Raw genomic sequence first — 18551 nt, 5'->3', positions numbered from 1 at the left:
TTTAAGCATAATCTTTTCTGTGAAATAGCGCCCCCTTTTAAACCCACAGAGTTGAAGAGGTTAAACAAAACCAATTTACCTGAGAAACATAATTGTATATTAAGACTTACAGAGAATTAATCTTTTTATATACAGTATAGAATACAGGTACTGTTTTATATTATTATTAGCCTATTTTATTTAATTGTCTTTTTCTCACACAATTGGGAAATCACTTTTGAGTGTATTAAGCATAATTTTAATTAGTTATGTAAAATGAATATAGCCTAATATCGGCTGAATAACAGTTATTTCTTATTCAAGTGCTGAACTCTATACTTTTTTAATGTAGTTTATTAAAAGAAAAGCGGAGTTTAAAGAGGCTGTATTATGCTTTTAGGGATTTTACCTTTCCTTTAGTGTGTAATATAGCTGTTTGTGCATGTAAAAGGTCTGCAAAGTTACAGAGCACAAAGTCCATGCAAAAGGGAGTTATTCTCTCCCACAGAAAACACTGCTCAAGAACTACAAGAAACAGCTGGATTGTAGTCCAGCCATTTCTTCCGTAAAGTATCTACGTCACTATGTGACACATTTGCATAATGCCCACCAAAGGGCTACTTTGCCCGCCCTCAAACAAAAGTAGTTATAGCAGAGGCCAGGATGAGTTGGGTTAGTGTTGTCGCCATGTCGAGAAGACGCTGTTTTCTTCACTGCGAAAGCAAAACCTCTTTGTTTGGACTTGCAACGGCAGACAAATTGAAGAATCAGTGGTTAAAATTGATTTTAATTATTTAGCAGTACAACCACAAACAATGCCGGATTTTCAAGACAGTTACTCCTGAAAAATGGAGCAATTCTCACTTTGTTGGGACAATCTGGTGCTTCAGAATCACAGCCTGCAAGCATGTTTGATTATTTGTGGATTTATCTGCTACCGAGAGTTCAAATGCGGAGTTTTGTGTTGTAGCTACGGTGTACACCCAGTGCACTGCTGTAGGCCTCTGCTAACCGGCTAGCTAATTTTATTGTGTTGAAATAGTTTTGCTAATCAGCTGCGGGCCCACTTTTACCTACAACTGTGTAGAATTATGCAGATTGTTTGTCGTTCTTACTATCATGAATAATGATCAAGTGTGGAGATGGATTTATTTTTACAAATGGTAATTTTACGTCTGCAATCCACGGTAGTGCTCGGCTAACTTGCTATGTAATGTTATTGTTTTGGTTACGGTTTACTATTCAGCTGTGGGCCGGCTTTTACCTAAAACTGTGTGACAAAATGGTCAATCTCAAGAGTCTTATATAATTACAAGCTGTAATGTTACGGCCACTATTGGTAGTCCATGGCTAACTTGCTCACTAACTCTATAATACCCCTGGTAATGTCCAATCGGGATTAAGCCTCTGTTCTCCGTTCATATCTCGGGCGAAAAAAGTTTGGCTACACCCATTCCAGCAAAAGATGATTAATTTAGATGCACTATGTGTCTTTTAGGTTCACAATAATCAACAGTGTACTTGTAAGAAAGCTACAAAATTAAAACTTACCACTGTGAAACATTCTGCTCAAGTCGTGCTTGAGAAGGTGGTTCGGGTTGATCATCTTGTTCTTCCAAACTTTCATTATTTCATTATCGGAATCGGGCTAGAGCTGGTATGGCAAAAACCGACGCCACTGTTACCATAGTTACAGTAGTGTTTACAGCTTTAAAAAGCATGTAAACCTATTCTAGTAGACCCCCAAAATAAAATGAACCTGTAAATTAGCATAATATGGGCTCTTTTAAATCAGTCTGTTCAGTTTATTTGCCTATGTCCAGTTGGAGATGCCATTTCATATACACACACACACTAGTAAAAGAGTGCATACGTACAGTCAAGAACGTACGGACAGTGCACATATATTTACATCAAGTTTATTTTTGTATAAATTCTGATATGTGCACATGAAATTATATACACACATTTCAATGCCCATTTTATGAGTATGCAACATTTATACATCAGGCCCCAGGAGTCTGGGATATCTGTGTACATGTAGTTTGAGTTGATTCTAAAATTGTTGCTTAAAATTAGAATAAATGTACGTGTGAAATTTTTACCTCGGTCATTGATATTAATAATGCTTTTATAGAATTCTATCTTGATATTTATAGTTCCATGTTTTCATCTACTGATGAAGATATTAGAAACTTTGTGGAATCATTAGATCTCCCTAAACTGACGACTGAGCAAAAAAATTCTATTGATTCTGAGATAAACTTAGAGGAGCTTGACGAGGTAATTAAGGCCCTGCCTACAGGCAAGTCTCCGGGGTCAGATGGCTTTGCCACTGAATTTTTTAGATCTTATGCTACAGAACTGGCTCCACTTTTGTTAGAAGTTTATACTGAATCATTAAAGAATGGAAAGCTTTCACCAACCATGACACAAGCCTGTGTCAGTCTGATTCTTAAAAAGGACAAAAACTTTGGCTAACCAATTAAGTAAAGTTCTGACATCTCTTATACATATAGATCAGGTGGGGTTCATTCGGGGCTGCAGCTCTTCTGATAACATTATGCATTTCATCAATATCATGTGGTCAGTGGTGAATGATCAGACTCCGGTTGCTGCCATCTCACTTGACACCAAAAAGGCGTTTGATATGGTAGAATGGGGTTATCTTTTTAAGATTTTGGAAAGTACGGGTTCGGGAATACTTTTATTGAATGGATTAAGTTACTTTATAGACACCCGGTAGTGGCGGTACAAACAAATGTATTAATTTAAGATTATTTTACTCTGAATAGGGGCACCCGGTAGGGTTGCCCTCTTTCCCCATTATTGTTCTGTCTTGCTCTGGAACCATTAGCATCCGCGATAAGAAAGGAGGATGATTTTCCAGGCATGATGGCGGGAGGTGTGGCGCATAAGCTTCTGCTTTACGCAGATTATATTTTATTATTCGTCTCTGACCCTACTAGATCTATGCTTTGCCTCCACAGAATTATTAATTACTTTTCTAAGTTTTCGGGATACAGAGTTAATTGGTCTAAATCCAAAGCATTGTCTCTGACAGTGTACTGCCCGATAATGGCTTTTCAGCCAGGTGCCTTCCAGTGGCCCAAACAGGGCATTAAGTATTTGGGTATTTTATTTCCAGCAAATTTGTGTGATTTAGTTAGAGTTAATTTTGACCCTTTTATAAAAAGTTTTTCGAATGATGTGGGCAGGTGGGCTTCATTACGTTTATTGATGATTGGGAAGGTTAATGTTATTAAAATGAATTGTATTCCAAAATTCAACTATCTGCTATAGTCACTCCCTATAGATGTCCCCCTCTCTTATTTCATGCAGTTTGATAACATAGCGAAGTCCTTCATTTGGAATGTTAAATGTCCCAGATTACATTTCAGTAAACTACATAGGCGGATTGATAAACCTGGGCTAGGCCTACTCAAGATTTTGTTTTATTATTATGCGTTCGGTCTCAGACATCTGGCTCATTGGTCGCTTTCACCTGAGAGAGACCCTCCCTGGTTTTGTATTGAACAGGAAGTCCTTTCGCCATTGCAAAGCCTTTCTATCAAACTAATCGGAGAAGTTACAACCCGTTATCTCGCATTTACACTCGGTATGGACAAAAGTGTCCAGAATGTTTAATTCAGACATTTATTTAAATGTTGCCTTGAGCTTATGGCTTAACCCCAAATTATGTATTAATAAGTCCCCTTTATGCTGGTCAGAGTAGATTGTGAGGGGGGTTACTACACTCGGTGACCTATATGAGAGTGGAGTGTTGAGATCCTTTGAAAATGTGGTTCAACATTTTGGGATCCCCAGATCTCAGTTTTATAGGTATTTACAGCTGTGATACCTGCTCTGTATTATTTTTGGGAGTAGCATACAACCCCCTAAAATGGCAGATACTCTGGGAGTGGTGATTACTGCTTTCGGAAAAGGTCATGAGGCATCAGTGTATTATTCCCTGCTAATTCAGAGTCTGGGGGACGGAGCTTCAACTTCCCTCAAGAGATTATGGGAGAAAGATTTAAACTTGGTATTCGAGGAGGAAGAGTGGGCTAGGATTCTAAAAAACATCAGGTCTGCATCTAGAGATGCAAGGGTGCGCCTTATGCAGTTCAAGATTTTACATCGATTTTATTGGACCCCCTCTAGATTGAATAGGCTTGGTCTTAAAGACACACCCACCTGCTGGTGATGCCAGTCAGAGGATGAAGACATAACCCATGTCTTTTAGGGGTGTGTTAAGATCCAGGAGTTCTGGTTGAAAGTTCAGAGTCTTGTATGTGATATATTGGGCAGGCTCTGTATTTTGGGTGATGTGGCGGTCATTGACATTGAGAATAGGCACATAAAGAGTTGGGTCCTAACTAGAATCATGATCTCCAGACAGGTTATTTTAAGGGGTTGGAGGTCGGTCTGAGCACCCTCATTTCATGAGTGGTGCTCAGAGATGGGGAGGGTGGCGGCCTTTGAAGAAGGGTCGTTTAGAAGACTGGGGAAATGTAATTTGTTTATAGAGAAATGGGGCGGATATTTGACATTATTGGACGTGTAATTATTATTATTATTATTTTTTATTTTATTTTTATTTTTTTTTATCTTTTTATTTTTATGTGTGTCTGTAATCATGTGCATATACTTTTATGTGACCACAGGGTTTGTTGGGGGTCAGGGCGGGGTTGGGGATTGGGAGGGGTGGTTGTGGGGTTTAAATGTTTGATTGATTCCTTATATATATATATATATATATATATATATATATATATATTTTTTTTTAACTCTTGTATATATGTTTGTAGGAATCAATAAAAAAAAAAAAAGTTAATTACAAAGAATAAATGTAAGTGCAAACTTATTGATGACTCATGATTTTAGACCTGAAAACATTCGCACACAGGTTTAAGCACAGATATGTGCATATGGTTTGTGAATGACACACAGGGTTGCAGTATAATAGTTTAGAATTTGTAATTCAAATTATTTATTTTTATTTACATTGTTTAAAAATTACTTGTGTATAAATAATCTTTATTTTAAATAAAACTAATAAATATATTTTTATTTTAATTTCTATATTATTTTCCAATTGTCCTTTCAATTTAGTTTACTTTTCTTTAGACCCTCTGTGATTCTGTTTTTTCTATTTGGGTGGATTTTTCAATTTACAGGTGGCTGGAAAAGATCCGTCACTACCCCAAGAAGTCGCTTGGAAAATACTGAACAAGCTGTGATTCTTCTCTAAGAAGAAGAGATGCCTTAGTGCCTCGTCGATTTAATCGATCACACATCTCTGTGACAGGATATTGAGTCTTCGGCTGATGTGTGCGCTAAGCCAATTGTAAGGCAGACGTAATCAATACTCTAGTAAACCACACATTCCCAATACACTCACACAGGCCTCTGGCTGAGGATCTAATTGTGTTTTACAAAGCCAATGTGCTCTCCTATCATGCAAATTTACACTTCTAAGTACTAATACCACTGGGGAATAAATCTAAATGAAATCTACCATGCAGTACCAGCAAGGTCCTTTGTCTGAGGAAATTGCCTCCACTGCCCACTACGCCCACTCTATAAAACTGGAAGTCATTTCATGACTAAAGACAGAAGTTGTTATTAATATGCATACAACTTTTGGGATGAACTATTCCTTTAAAACAAAAGAGGCTATAGCAGAAATCTTAAACTTGTGGTATAGTAGCAGTCTTTTAAATTAAATAGAGGACTACGAGACATGTAAGGTTGTAGAAATTGAGGCTTACTACTTCTAGTACATTTAAAACATTGCTTACACACAATATGCAGACTATATAGGGATTTACATAGCATTGTTAACAACTTATATCATTGTAAGGGTTAAAAAAAAAAAACATGATAAGAGACTCAAAATCGTAATCTACTTACCTTTCCCACATAGGCCAGTAGACGAGCGTTGAGAGGACTTTCATCTGAACTCATCCAGAACTCTGAGTTATCATCAGATGACACTGCAAACTGAAAATCCCCTGGACAAACAAGAAAGATGTACACTAAGTGTGTGTGTGTGACAGTTCAAGCAGTTACCCTTCTTTGATAAACTGTGTGTGTGGTTGTGGAAGAGCCAGATTGTATATGGTGTGTGTGAAGTATATTGATACCATTGTGATGGTGGATTTTACCCACACAGTCTCTTGTAATCGATATAAAAAGTTAAAGCTGATGTATTTTTTTTCCCAATTTTCCCAGTTCGTATCCCAGCTTCAACTATAGGTAAGCCATTTGTAGGATGACTTCATCTAAAAGTATATTAAAAGGCCACAAAAATACACTGCGATTGTTTTTCAGATTAGAAATTCTACAAATTGTGAAACTTTGGCATTTCATACAAAAGAGTATTTACCATCTTTGTAAGGTAGAATGTAGCCAAATAGTCTCAGTCCGTAGTTCTTCCATTTGGGAGCCACAGCCAATTTCTTTACAGTAGTTCTTGTCTGGAGAGGCATAAAAAAGAAAAATCGGACTCACTTTTTATTAGGTGTCTTTATCTACTATGTACTTACTTTAAGCATTTGATACAATGTACTTACTATGTACATACGTGTTTTTGCATTGTACTTACATTTAAAGTACCTGCATTTAATTGCATTTGTAGTCACACTGTTAACCTTACCTCTAACCACTAACCTAACACTAACCTTTACCCTAACCCCTAAACCCCAACCCCTAACCCTACACCTACCCCTAAACCTAACCCAACCCTTAACCTAACCCCTAAGCCCTAACCCAGGGTTTGTGGACTCAAGTCGAATGACTTGATGTCACAAACCCTGGTAAGGGACCGTCTGAGAAGTCCCCACATTGTGCTAAAACATGCTAATACTATGGAGGGCGTAATTACTTTAGAAATGAATATTCGGACACTAATTTGGGCAAAGAGAAATAATGACTTGTTTAAGACTTGATGCTTGGGACTTGACTTGAGATTTGAATGCAAATACTTGAGACTTACCTCTGCCCTAACCCATAACCCTACTCCTAAACCTTCCCGTACCTCAACCTTGGTAGCAGCAAATGTGAATCTTGAGAATTTTGCAGAACAACATGTAATTACACAATAAATACATTGTATTGGATGAATCTGAATGTTAGTACATAGTAGCTAAAGAAACCTAATATAAAGTGGGACCGGAAAATCAGTAATCAGTATGTGAACACACTATAAAAAACATAGACATGTAATTCTTGTTTAAAAGGTTGAAACTAGAGGTTCAGCTGTCTTGTCATCTACCTGGATTTTATTTTATTATTATTTTATTTTTTTAATGTTCTGAGAAAAAGAGACAGAGAATAAGAGATACACAAAGAAATACAGTATTATCACAAAATTGGGTTGCATCTGCTTTTCATTTTTGGTGCATTCTGCTAGCACAGTATCTTTTGGTCTCTGAGTTTCAAAAAACAGGCTTGCCTAAAAAAGAATCAAAAATAATTTGCAGAGCAAAAGTTGAGGAGGTTGGAGAACTTTCTACTTGCAGGTGGTATGAATAACACATAATCCTAAATGAAAAGTTAAGGAGAAGCATACAATTCAAGTAAATTACCACCTGCAGGGGCTTTTTCATCCAAAAGTATAAAATTAAGTCACCCACACAGTGAGATGGTTGAGATTTTTCAATACACCAACCAAATCTACAGTTTATTATAATAATAAACAAAAGGGCAGCTGATTAAATTAATACAACAGAAATACAGTATAATCAAAAAAAATTGAGATTCAAAACCACAATATCAATAATTCATAATCAAAAAATTATATGTCCAGATTTCATAATATCATAACCTAACAAATAACTCTGAATGTTTAATTTATACTAAACAAATGCATTCATACTTAAATAGCTTCAACACAACCTTTACGGTACAAAATGACAGTAGATCATTGAAGATTGGTTATTTCTGTAAGTAATGACATCAAATTAGCACTTTAACTAGTAGTAATTCTTGCTGATATTAAGAATTAGATAGATTTTTCACTAGAGAAAACTAAATTGTAGATATCTACACTTCATATTCTGCATGTAATTAAATGTCGAGAGGGCTTGCAATAGTACTCTTGCATGTGTGATATTGCTTAAAAATGCCTTGCTCTTGTTCACCCCTTCATATACACTGGTGATTCAAAACATTATGACCACCTAGCTAATATGCTGTTGGTCCTCCACTTGCTGGCAAAACAGCAGCAGATCCTTCAAGTCCTGTAAGTTACGAGGTGGAGCCGCTGTGAATCGGATATGTTGGTCCAGCACATCCCACAGATGCTCAATCGGATTGAGATCTGGGGAATTTGGAGGCCAGGGCAACACCTTGAACTCTTCATCATGTTCCTCAAACTGTTCCTGAACAATGTGTGCAGTGTGGCAGGGTGCATTATCCTGCTGAAAGAGGTCACTGCCATCAGGGAATGCCATTGCCATGAAGAGATTTACCTGGTCTGCAACAATGTTTAGGTAGGTGGCATGTGTCAAACTGACGTCCACATGAATGGCCGGACCCAGGGTTTCCCAGCAGAACATTGCCCAGAGCATCACACTCCCTCCACTCCTTTTCATCTTCCCACAGTGCATCCTGGTGCCATCACTTCCCCAGGTAAACAGTGCACACGTACACGGCCATCCACGTGATGTAAAAGAAAATGGGACTCATTGGACCAGACAATCATCTTCCACTGCTCCAAGATCCAGTTCCGATGCTCGCGCGCCCATTTTAAGCGCTTTCAATGGTGGACAGGGGTCATCATGGGCACTCTGACCTGTCTGCAGCTACGCAGCCCCATACGCAGCAGGGTGCGATGCAATGTGTGTTGTGACACATTCCTCCCATAACCATTATTAAAATTTTCAGTGACTTGTGCCACAGTAGACCTTCTGTTGGTTCGGACCAGATGGGATAGCCTTTCGTTGGCCTTGTGCATCGATGAGCCTTGGGTGCCCAACAACCTGCTGCCGGTTTGTGGTTTACCCACTGTCAGTAGGTACTCACCACTAGCCTTACCATTTCAGAGATGCTCTCCCAGTCCTCTGGCCATAACAATTTGGCACATGTCAAAATCTCTCAGGTCTTTACTCCTGCCCATTTCTCCTGCATTCAACACGTTGACCACAAGAACTAACTGTTCGCTTTCCATCTAATCTACCCAAACCTTGACATGTGGCCTTGTTAGGAGATGATCAACATTATTTGCTTCACCTGTGAGTGGTCATAATGTTTTGGCTCATCAGTGTATCTACAGTATATGATTATTCAACTCAATAAAACATTCCATTCAGCATATTTTTGCATTTGTTGCTGTCTCAAATTGTATCCTGCAGTCCTTGTTATTTAAAGGTAAAAAAAAAAATAAAATAAAATAAAAAACTCACTGAAGTCCACATTACAAGTACACCACAGAAGAAGGCTTGCTATTTTCTAACAAAGTGTAAAAAACCGTCAAGATCTTGTAAAAGAATCATGTCGCTGCTTGTATACTGTCTTCTGCTAATATTTACCTTCAACCGTTCACTTCACTCCACTGTTTCAGGTCAGGCTCACCATGCAAATTTATGACCGCTGTACTGCAAGACGCAGGCATGTCTGCTTATCACATAAATAACTGAACACAGAACTATAAAGCACTCTGATTAACTGTCACATAACTTAACAATTTTCCTACAATGTACTGTCATGATGGCTGCCATGCCATGCAGCACAGATTTAAAATATCTAAATCATATCCATATACTCATACCTCTATATTTTGCATTTTATGTAAAGTTATGTTTCCATCATTGTTCATTAAATGACTCAACACAATTTATAATTCCACCCTATTTCAGTTAACTGAGTTCAACTACCAACAGACCAGCATCAAAATTGTCCTCTTGAAATCTTCTGGTTTTTATGTGCATCTGTGCTGTTTTGTAATTGTTTTGCTATGCAAACATGCCCTAGACAGACATCTTTGACCATAATGCGCGTCTCGCGTAGGAGCGCCATATTTTTTTGATGTCGTATCAGGTTAAAAAGATCTTCAACTTTTAAAAACACATATATACTCACATGGGGGTAAAGAGGAAAATGCAGGTTCTTCCTGAGCTGAGCGACTGAGGAACCACACCAGTCTTCAAACACATGGAGGTTTGCTTGACCTTTAAACTGTGGAGAAGACAGATAGAGAAGAGAGGGTAGGAAAAGTAAGGAAAATCAGAACAGGGAAGACACTTGTGTATTAACTTGAATTTCATTTATTACAATTAATATTCCAAAGCAGCTTTACAAAGCACAGTGCCTTTCAAACCCCCAGTGAGCAAGCCAAAGATGACAGTCACAAGGAAAGACTTCCTAAGGTGTTTAATAATAATTCTAAAGCCCTATTTGAACAGAATTAGTTTTATATGGGGATGTGGGGTAATGTAATAATTACCAGAGCTGTCTAGAAGGTAACCCCCCAGTTACCTAATGTCTCGTGAGAGCTGCACTGAATGTTCACACACTGTGTTTTTTGTGTTTATTTAGAGTCCTACAGAAACCCTACACCTACCCCTAAACTTAACACTAACCCTACTACTAAATCTAACCCTAAACCTAAGCTTAGTAACAGCGAATGAGACTCTCGCGAGACTTAGTCTGCCGGAGGGTTACCTTCTAGATACAGCCGATCATTTCCAAGATTTTAATCCCATCTGAATCGGCATGTCAGACATTTTTCTGGACTTTTTACGAACTGTGTGTTAAAAATAACCTTATACTAATCCCGTGTGAATTGATATAAGGATATAATCTAATCTCCTGTGAGAAAAGACTTTTCCAAACATTTCGCATTGTTTAAAGTATGGAGGTGCTCCTGAATACTGTTTTTTCCTTGTACTTGAAGTTCATCTTTTGGTAGTATCGCATGGAGGTGCAGAGCTCAAAGATATGAAAAATTAAGAAAACTCAAACAACTTATCTGACAATTAAGGCTTGTGGCAATTTAAGTAAGCTAAGATTTATTCTGTAGTAGCTAGCCGAGCCTAGCATTTGCATCTCCCAATACATAAATGACCCATAATGCTAATATTTAATAATGTAATTGCTGCAAAAATAATCAGCTAAATAAATACTGTGATAGATCTTTTTAGATTTAATGGTAAAGTTTAACCCTTAAAATAATTTACCATAGTAACTATAGCTTTCACCAAAATACCTTAGTTATTACAGTTAATGTCACTATGTAAACTCATAATACATTAATATGGGACCTCCTTCAAGGTATCAGAATATTTCTGTTATTGTTTAAATTACATTTTTTATTTCAGCAGTTGCTATATCTAAGATCACAGTTTTATTATAGTAGAGGGAAAGTTTTGACAGTGCATTAATGATGAAAACATGCCCTTCTCGGCAGTTACTAGAGACATTGATTATCCCATGCAAATTAAACATTACAGACTTCGGCAATAACAATTATTTTACAGACATTTGTCCAAAAAACTAATCCCATTCGGATAGAGCTTTACTCAGTGTTTTGTGTTGTTTTTTTCAGTAAAAATATATAAAACAAGATACATTTACTTGAGAAGCAAAATGCCATAAGATAACAAGTCAAGTCTGACTAAATGTACTGAGGTTTATTCTTAACAAGCAATAAAGAAAAATAAACTTAATTCTAGGGATGTCCCGATATAATTTTTTTTGTTGAGAACGAGTTTGAGTACTGATACTTCATTTTTGGTACTCGCCGATACCGAGTCCCATACCTATTTTTTAATTTTTTTCCTGAACTCCATATCAAGAGTTTATTTAATGCCATTATATGATGGCAGCTTTTCAGTCCGGAAAAGGCGGTTGCTACGTGACAGCAAAGGCTGCTATTTAATTTAAAAGGTATGTACTCTGTTTGTGCCTCATGCCTCAAGGTGAATTTGCGCTCTGTTCACTGTCATCTGTTACAAACAGAGCCTGTGATGCTCATGATGGCGTTTTCTGTGTTTGAGCCAAGGAGGCGCTTTACACGGTATGTTGCAGCCGGCGTCGGCACAACACTGTCTTCACACATTCACAAGTGCTCACATATGAAGCGTGTCGCACATGCAAATTATATATTTATCACATTAATTCATAGTTAATGAGATAAATATATAGTTTGTGGTTAAATAATGTCAATAGGACATAATGTGATTTTAATTTGTGCGCTGAATGTTTATGTAATGACATTTGTATGTCATATGGTATCGGAGCATTTATACAAGCACAAATATGAGTACATGAGCGCGGTTTATTATCGGTATCGAATCATCCCTACTTAATTCATGGGTAAAATGAGAAATCTTGCTAGATGTCTCTAAAAACAAGACTTAATATACTGTAATTTTGCTTCTCAACAAAATTAAATCTTTTTTTAACGGAAACAAGACAAACACGGATTAAGAAAACTGTTTAACACTTATCTGAGGCACTCTCTGTGGCAAATGCAAAGCCCTACTAGACATCTGAAGAATGTTCTTGTCTATTACTTTCAACCATCAACATTTATAACCAGGTATCTTCTTAAAAAACTTAATATATAATGTAATTTATACAAAGAACTTTCGTACTTTTTTTTCTTAAGAATATTTTCATGAATCCGGCCCCTGGTTGACCTTGGCTTGCCTTAAGTCATGTCTACAAAAAAGCTATTGAACATTTCCACCGTTAATGCCCAGGAAAAAAACTGTTCACACATGTTGACCTTTTAAAACAACATGCCACAACAGCTGCTGTTTATTGACACTGATTTGAGAAGAATACCTTTTTTTCCTTTTTAACTTTTTAACAAATATATTATGTCTGTTTACTGGCAATGATAAGGTAGAAAGTTACACATTTATAAAACATGACAACAATTTAGATGACTGGTGTTCTGGCACATTGTCCCATGTGCTTATGAGAGCTTCTAAAGGGTGTGGAATCACTCTACAATTGTGAACAAACACACAACAACAAAACATACACAGGAGTATGATCAGAGGTGTTATAGCCCGAAGCTAAAGGCGAGAAGATGAGAACATTATCCAACCCAACAGAAAATCGAATCCTGCACTTCAGATTGCGCTTATGGCACTCGCTTCTGATGGGGTACGTCACAAATGATTACCGTCAGTTAGCTTAGTAAAGCACGGTTGACCACGCACAATACCTACTACGCCAACTCTCGCCGATGTCAGTTAAAGCTTTTAAATCCCAATGAATTGAACCGACATATTCACATTAGACTTTTCAACCAAATGTACTTTATTCTTGCTGTTTTGTATCTGTCAGGGGACATTAGATTCTATCAGATGGAAGAGAACTGGGAGCTTTTGTTTATTTCGTGCTGTTGGCTCACAATTGATTCCTTTCTTTCCCTCAGCGAATTTTATAAGTGCAATCAATACAAGAAGATCAGAGACACAATTGTGTTACATGCCACATTTGCACACACAACAGAAACTCCCAGGACTACAATAAGGGCACTTTGTAATAGAGGTACCGGTGGAAAATGAATTGATGAAAGAATTTTCATTTTAAAGTGAACTATTTCTTTAACAGCAGGGTTGCAGTTACCACATGGTGATTTAAGGCCACGTCTATTTCCATCCTGTCTTTAACATGTCACACTCTTGGGAACATCTACGTCCGAGAACTTTAATTATCATTAAAGTTACCAACATACAGGAATAGTCAGAAGATTTGCAGACACACCTTTCAAAAACATTTGTAGTTGGTAATGGGCACTTCGATTCAAACCTCACAACTAGTTTTATTGAATTTCCTGTTGGATTCAGTTATAGTCAGTCTCTCATTTGTGGTATAAGCTTTTATCTTCAGTACCAGCCCACAAGCTAGGCCACTGAGATTAACCTTGTTATTCCACTGCTATAAATAAACACCATCAATACAGAACAAACTGTATTTTCATAGAGTGCCATTCATTTTTAGTTGTAACCACATTCATTTTTGAGGGCAGCTTTTGATTAAATTCAGTTGCCTTCATGGGTAAATATGGCAACTGTCTCAAATATTTATATAATCTCAAACTTTATGAAATATCTCTGATGCATGCTTCAAAAATTATTCATTGCTTTTGTGAAAATACAATTAATGTTAACAACAGGATTGTAGGGCATTAATCTATAAACATATCTATACTGTATTTTTCCTTTACATTTTGAATATTTCCCTACTTAAAAAGAAAATAATCAAGGGTCAAAACAGGTCAAACAATTTTTTCGGATTGGTCTGAAACAGCTAGCTAAATTGGTCTGAATCAAGACTAGTGTTAAGACTTACGTGTATCATTTCTTTCTAACTGTTCACTTCAATGAATCTGTTCAAAACACTGATTCAGCGAAAAGATATATGTAGGTAAATAGCAGTTTATTGCTTTGTTGGTATATATAAATAAATATGATGAAAAAATATTCTTCATTGTGTTTATTTAGAAATCTGAATCAAGAGTTGAGATTTACGTGAATCATTTTTTTTCTAACTGTTCGCTTTTTCTGTAAATAAATATATTTAAAAACATTTTTTATTGTGTTTATTTAGCAATCAGTATCAAAACTAGAGTTGAGATTTACATGAATCATTTCAAAACACTGATTCAGCTGAAAATATTTGTATAGGTGAATATCTTTGTTTATTGCTATGTATTGATAATATGGTATTTATAACTAAATATAATGGAATTATATTCTTTATTGTGTTTATTCAGCAATCTGTATCAAAACTAGAGTTGAGATTTACATGAATCCTTTCAAAATACTGAGTCAGTGGAAAATGTATTTGAAGGTAAATATCTTTATACTATATAAAAGATATACTGTATGTAGGTAAAAATCTTTGTTTATTGCTATGCATTGCTTATATGGTATATGTAAATAAATATAAATAAATAGTATTCTTTTTTGTTCAATTAGCGAAAAACAATCAGTGGCCTTGATTACTGTATGGTTTCACTATAGTTTTCTGTATTTTATTTATAACATTGTAACAGTATAGTGACAGGCAAGGAGGTGGCAGGAACTGGCTGAACAGTCAACATAAACTTTAATTATATAAATGAACTTAAAACAACATAAAACATAAACGAACAGACACACATGCAGAGCTGCCGTGTGCGTCTCTCTCTCTCTTGAACTGGCGCCTCCGGCTCCCCTTTATCACGCTCTCCCGCTGATCAGCTGATTCAGCGCCGGCCGTGCACCATCACGGCCCGGCCAAGCCCTCCTCCTCATCACACTCCTCCCCCATCCAATTCAGGCCAGGGCACCACCGTTCTGTTTGACTGGTGGTCCACCCCGCCTCCTGTGAACCTGGGGGAGAGACGAGGGGAGGCGTGGGGAGAGGGAAAGGGGAAGTGGGGACACAGAGAGAGAGAAAGAGAGAGAGGAGAGAGAGCGAAGAACTTGCTCGCCAGCTCCCGGATGCGCTGTCACCTGGTCCTCAACTGCTCCTCCGCCCTCTGGCGGATGCCAGCTTGCTCCTCCCCAGGCGGACAGCAGTGAGTCCTCCGGCCCCTGGCAGATGGAACCGCTCCACCCCTTCTTCGGTGGACGGCAGCGGTTCCTCTGGCTGTGCGCAATCATGGCCATGCCCTCCTCCTCGTCACATACATAAAAACATTTTCAATCTACCTCGCAACAATGCCGATTTTCTCCAAATTAGGTTTCTTCCAAAAACAAAGACGCACAACAAGCCATTTTCCTCAGTTCTCAGTTCTTGAGTTCTAACTTTTATATCATGATAATGATGACTCATTGCCAGAAAGGCAAAAGAATCCTCCATGAAACTTGGTAACCAAAAAAAAAAAAAAATCACCTTTAACAATGTCATTCAGTACACCCATACATTCATCAATTGTATTCCACCTGAGTATAGGGAAATGCAATACTTTAAATGGACTGGTATTTGTGTATTGTGCAGCTTTATGTATCCATTTATTGATCTTTTGACCAATCACTCATTCATGCCCTTTATGAAGACATATGGCCTCACATTGAGTGATGACAGTAATTACACTCTCTCATTAATTAATTAATTAATAGAAACCATGCTGTTTCCCAGAAGCTGTCCTGATGCAATTTGAGAAGAATGAGTTGGCCTAACATTACAGTGGCCTATAGGGGCGTGCAGACATTAGCCTCTTGTTTTCTGCATTATTTGATATGTATTTTCTCTATAACATTCTCTGGAATGCATGTCTGACCATGCTAAGAAAAAATGGCTAGTCACTTGCCCATTTGGATAAACTTGGGCTTGGTTCAGGCAGGCTGCAAAATCAGACTTTTTGCCGTATCCGACTCAAATCTATAGTTTTTTGCTGTCTGAACAACAAAAAAACACATGAAATCTGATGTTTGCAAATCCAATCCAAACCACATCTACATGTTGTTTGAAATCCGATTAATCCAATTCTTTTTTTGTACCGACTACTCTGTCTGAACAAGCCTAACTGATCGGATTTAGCAATAAAGTCAGACTTCTGCAATAAAGTCTGATCCACATTTAGCTTAAGTCCGAATTAGGTCTGAAACATAGTCTGTGCGACTACTGAAATGCAAATGCACTGACTGCTTATACGCATCGGCAAAGGTCACTGTCGTTCATGTCACGTCAAAACGAATGACTATGCTGCAAAGTGTGTGTTTGGGATAGGACTTTGGTCGGCATTGCTACAAAATAATATCTAACTTAATGTGAAATCTCATTGGTCCAAAACCCCGCTCCACATTACACATCAAATATCTTCTGATTGGAAGGTTGTCACATTGCGCAATAGTTTCACGTTAAGTGTGGACAGGCAAATTGCTTCTTTCTGGAAAGTCGCATTGCGTGTGGTTAGGGCAAGGTGTAAGTGATAGTGTCAACACTCACTGGCATGAAAAATCAGTTTGTACAAATTTTAACGAGCCAGAAAAGATATTTTCGTTGTGCCCAGGTGCAAAGAATCACCATTTGTTCCCCAGGAACGTGTTATATTTCTAAGAACAAACAGTGTATCCCATGAGTACGTCTAAAAAAGTCCATGACCTTCACTTCAGTCATTCAGCTCTGTAGAGTCCCATTGATATAAATCCTCTCAATACCACAGAGGCCTGCTTCACTGCAAACATCTCATGTCTCAGGCATAATAGCAGCCCACGGAGGAATCATGTCCCACAAAAGCAGGTTTTTGTATGACACAGACAAACTATCTGCCACCACTCAGAATGACAAGCTGTGGCACCATTTGTCACAATTAATTCCTCTGGGATCAGGCACCGGAAACGTGATGTGCACTGCAATTGTGAATCTGTGGGTATCTAATGAAAGTTTGCTCTCTGGAGTCAGTTTAGACCGTATTTATACAAGCTACATCGGCAGTGATCCATGTGGATATGGGGTTTATTGAAGATGTTTGTGTTTGGTTAGATAGAGCTATATCAGTGGCACTCAACTGGTGGGTCATGCCCTCTAAAATGAGTCATGAATAATTGGTTTGTTCTGATTGCAGACAGCAGGGAAAAAAACAAGGCTAAATGCAAATAATAAAATGCAACTAACCATATAGTCACAAATAGTTATACTTCCCATATCTTTTATAGATGTGCAAATCTACATATTTTCAAAATTTACTAGATGGTTTTGGTGGGCTTCCTAAATGACTAGTCCTGTATTATTGATCCTTCGCTGAGCCCCGACTTAAAGTCTCTGACCAATCAAGTGTTTGCTTTTTTCCATTGACAATCTATGGGAGTAATGTGTGTTTGAGTAGTTTTAAGCAAAATTGTATAGAAATTATTTAAAAAATAATGTTGTTGCCATTTCTCAAGAGAGGATACACGCAGTTTATGAGAATATTTTCCCCAAACGAGCCAGTCTCCCATTCATTCCTATTGGAAGTACTGCAGAGCTTGTCAGAGCGAACAATGGTAACTCGGGCTGCCACAATTATGAAATTTGGCTGACGATTAATTGTCAAACAAATAATTGTGATTATGACAATTAATTGTATTATTTAGGACTATGGCAATTAATTGTCACTTTTAGGGCTTTCACGATTAATTGTCAAATAATCTGTCATATTTCTTAGTCATTTTTACATATTTAACTTCAAATAAATGAAAGAAATGATAAAATAAGGAAAGATACCTTCATTTTAAGGCTTTAAAATCGTATGAATGACATGAAAAACAATGTTTTAAATATCAAAATATTTCTAAATATGTAAATATGTCCCTTTTTGGTCAATTTTAGTTTTGCTCAAGTTTACATGTACACTGATGTTTTTGGAACTTATATATTTTATATAATATATATTTTTTATAAAAAATAAAATGTAATTTTCAGACGATAAGCACGGCTACACTGAATATACACAATGGACAAGGATATCATTTTAGCAGCGAGTTTCTTTTCAACTTTACTCTGCCATGAAGTGCAGCAATAAAAAATGCTGCTTGGCAGTTATTTTTTGGGTGATTTCACACATGCTCAGTATCTGCCCATGTCATCTTCACCCATGGAATTTTGCCGTGTTAATGTATGTGTGACCGCACCTTAAT

At 37.3% G+C, this 18551-nt stretch overlaps 1 protein-coding gene across 1 annotated transcript in view; it reads right to left on the bottom strand.

Annotated features, from left to right (window-relative positions):
- Positions 1–18551, bottom strand: part of LOC127435661 (N-acetyl-beta-glucosaminyl-glycoprotein 4-beta-N-acetylgalactosaminyltransferase 1-like) — a 217485-nt gene that overhangs the window by 76998 nt on the left and 121936 nt on the right. The window contains exons 4-6 of the mRNA XM_051689294.1: positions 10066–10161; positions 6371–6461; positions 5896–5996 (exon numbers count right to left, since the gene is read on the bottom strand). Coding sequence (XP_051545254.1) covers positions 5896–5996; positions 6371–6461; positions 10066–10161 — 288 coding nt within the window. The remainder of the gene's footprint in view (positions 1–5895; positions 5997–6370; positions 6462–10065; positions 10162–18551) is intronic.

Source organism: Myxocyprinus asiaticus, chromosome 46 (assembly GCF_019703515.2).
Source record: "Myxocyprinus asiaticus isolate MX2 ecotype Aquarium Trade chromosome 46, UBuf_Myxa_2, whole genome shotgun sequence".
In the NCBI taxonomy this organism is placed as follows: Eukaryota; Metazoa; Chordata; class Actinopteri; order Cypriniformes; family Catostomidae; genus Myxocyprinus; species Myxocyprinus asiaticus.
The sequence above is the reverse complement of the archived record's forward strand: the minus strand, read 5'-3'. Positions and strand labels throughout refer to the sequence as shown.